The sequence below is a fragment of the Trematomus bernacchii genome, unplaced genomic scaffold (assembly GCF_902827165.1).
Source record: "Trematomus bernacchii unplaced genomic scaffold, fTreBer1.1, whole genome shotgun sequence".
NCBI classification, from domain to species: domain Eukaryota; kingdom Metazoa; phylum Chordata; class Actinopteri; order Perciformes; family Nototheniidae; genus Trematomus; species Trematomus bernacchii.
This window is the reverse complement of record NW_022987692.1, coordinates 205,868-208,162: the sequence shown is the minus strand read 5'-3', so window position 1 is coordinate 208,162 and position 2,295 is coordinate 205,868. Positions and strand designations below refer to the sequence as shown.

Below are 2,295 nucleotides of genomic sequence, written 5' to 3'. Positions count from 1 at the left end.
GCTGCTGCCAGGATGGCTCGATTGATGTCCACAGGACGTAGGCGTTGTAATGGGAAATGTCAACCAGGTTGTGGAAGAGGGCAAGTGGCCAGCGATTTGTTCTTCTCCTGCAGGAGTAGGTGGCAACAACCTAACAAACACATAAAACAAGACAATTTGAATACATGATTCCAAGCATTTTCTCTCATGATGCAAATATTAATTATTTCATAGGAAAATGCTCATTTGAAAAAAACCTACATATATTTCAGACAAGAATATAAGAGTAAGAATACATGTGTGCGTAACTGATGCCTAATGGCACCTACCTTATCAAGGTTGTCGACACCTCCTTTGCATCGGTTGTAGTCTTTGATTATGACTGGCTTTCTCTTCATTTCGTCGCTTACGTCTGGACTGCGGTGTTTCGTGCTTAGAAGCAGCACATTCCTGCTCCGTCGAGGGATGTAAGAGACCAGTGTGTGGGTCTTCGTAAAGGCAAAGGTGGAGGAGAGGATCGCTCTCGCTCTTGCCTGGAGCAAAATAGGGGGAAGCTCAGGCTTGTTTCGGCGAATTGTGCCAACCAGGGCCAGTTTTCTCCTGAGCAGCTCCTCAGCCAGGGCAAAGGACGTGAAAAAATTGTCACAGGTAATGATGTGTCCCTGGAGCCCCTCTGTCATCTCCAGGACCACCCTCATCCCCTGGTTGACTTCAGGACGACTGCCAGCTGCTTTGCCTGTATACACCTGCAGTCTCCAGGCGTAGGATGATTTTACATCACAGTTTGCCCAAATCTTTATACCGTATTTGGCCGGCTTTTTTGGCATGTACTGCTTGAAGCTGCACCTGCCTCTGAATGGGACGAGCTGTTCATCCACGCAGACGTCGCTGAATGGGCTGAACAGCATCGGCAGGCGGTGCGTCCACATATCCCAGACTTTGCGGAAGGCAGCCAGCTTGTCATCCCGGCGCCGCGGTCGGGATAGCTTGTCGTCGAACCGCAGTGTTCGGCTGATTTGGTGAGACCTCTTGTGGGACATCGTGGCTCGGAAAATGCTCCATCCCGATTTCTCACTCCAGAGGCTGAGGGTCGATTCATTTTTTGACCTGTAAACACCGGCCAAAATGAGCAGCCCCACGTAAGCCTGCAGTTCCTCTGTGTCCATATCTCGCCACTCTGTAATTGACCGTCTCCCATGCAGGTTTGTCATGGACACAATATGCTGCAGGATGTCATCTGTCAGCAGCAGTGCAAAGCTGGATGCCGGGTCACTGATTCGGGCGACAGCATAGTGTGTTGGTCCCGGGATCAAACTTCTGGCTGCTGGGACGTAGCGGAGCGTCTCAGTGTTTGTGGGAGACCAAAACACTTTACCATATTTTGAAGTCCATCCTGCAGCTGCTTCCTCCAATTCCCCTCCGCTCTCAGTTTCAGATGAGTCTGAGTTGGACACTAGCTGGTCTGTTCCCACCTCTGAGGTGTCCTCCGTGGACTCTGAGGCCTCTTCTGTGTCAGCCTCAGAGTCCACGGAGGAGGATGAGGAGCCATCCTCGCAATCAGAGTGCATGATGATGTCCAGAGCTTCCTGTGTGCTGTAATGCCTTGCCATCTCCAAAAAGACTACTCCTGCACTAATAGTAATACTTATAACCATGGCTGCAGTGCACCTGTATAAACAACCTGAGCGAGAACCAAAACAAAGTCCAATTTTGTTTTGGTTCTCGCAACTCATTGTTTTTATTATTGAATTAGATTATTACGCAGTGTGGCCTTCTAAGAGAAAAGTCTTTTGAAGTTTGACACACACACGCACACGCACACGCACACACACACACACACGCACACACACACACCATTATCCAACATCAAAAGCGACACACACATATCATTTCAGTAGCAAGTGACCCTTGCAGAAAACAGTAAAAAGGGTGACATTTTGCTACATGCTTCAAAGGGTTAAAATTATCGCCATCTTGTAGGCAAATGTAAAAATTGAAAATTGAAAGCTCGAAGTCCAAAATGAAATCTTAACATAAAGGAAATCAAGAGTTTATGATAAGATAAATGTGGGGTCAAAAAAAGCATTTTCAATGGTTTTCAATGGGGCATTTTTTGCCGCTAGGAACAAATGTGTCGGTTTTTGTGTAGCTTAGCCATTTTAGGCTAATTTAAAAAACTGAGACGACAATTCAATATACAACTAAAAAAGAATATCCTCTGGCAAGTTTGAGCAATATTCATTCAACACAGCCAAAATGGCATGAACATGAAATTCTTAAGGGTTAATTAAAGCTGTTTTATTCTGAAAAACCGGA

General features: G+C 46.4%; 1 protein-coding gene across 1 annotated transcript; it reads right to left on the bottom strand.

Moving 5' to 3' along the window:
• Window positions 1-223: 223 nt before the first annotated feature.
• Window positions 224-1,589, bottom strand: LOC117489193 (piggyBac transposable element-derived protein 4-like). Its single transcript, XM_034138362.1, has one exon. The coding sequence runs from the start codon at window positions 1,587-1,589 to the stop codon at window positions 237-239; it is 1,353 nt and encodes a 450-aa protein (XP_033994253.1). The 3' UTR covers window positions 224-236.
• Between the last annotated feature and the right edge of the window lie 706 nt (window positions 1,590-2,295).

Bases quoted from the DNA above. Each gene is read 5' to 3' on its own strand.
- LOC117489193 (XM_034138362.1), bottom strand. From the start codon at position 1,589: ATGGCAAGGCATTACAGCACACAGGAAGCTCTGGACATCATCATGCAC.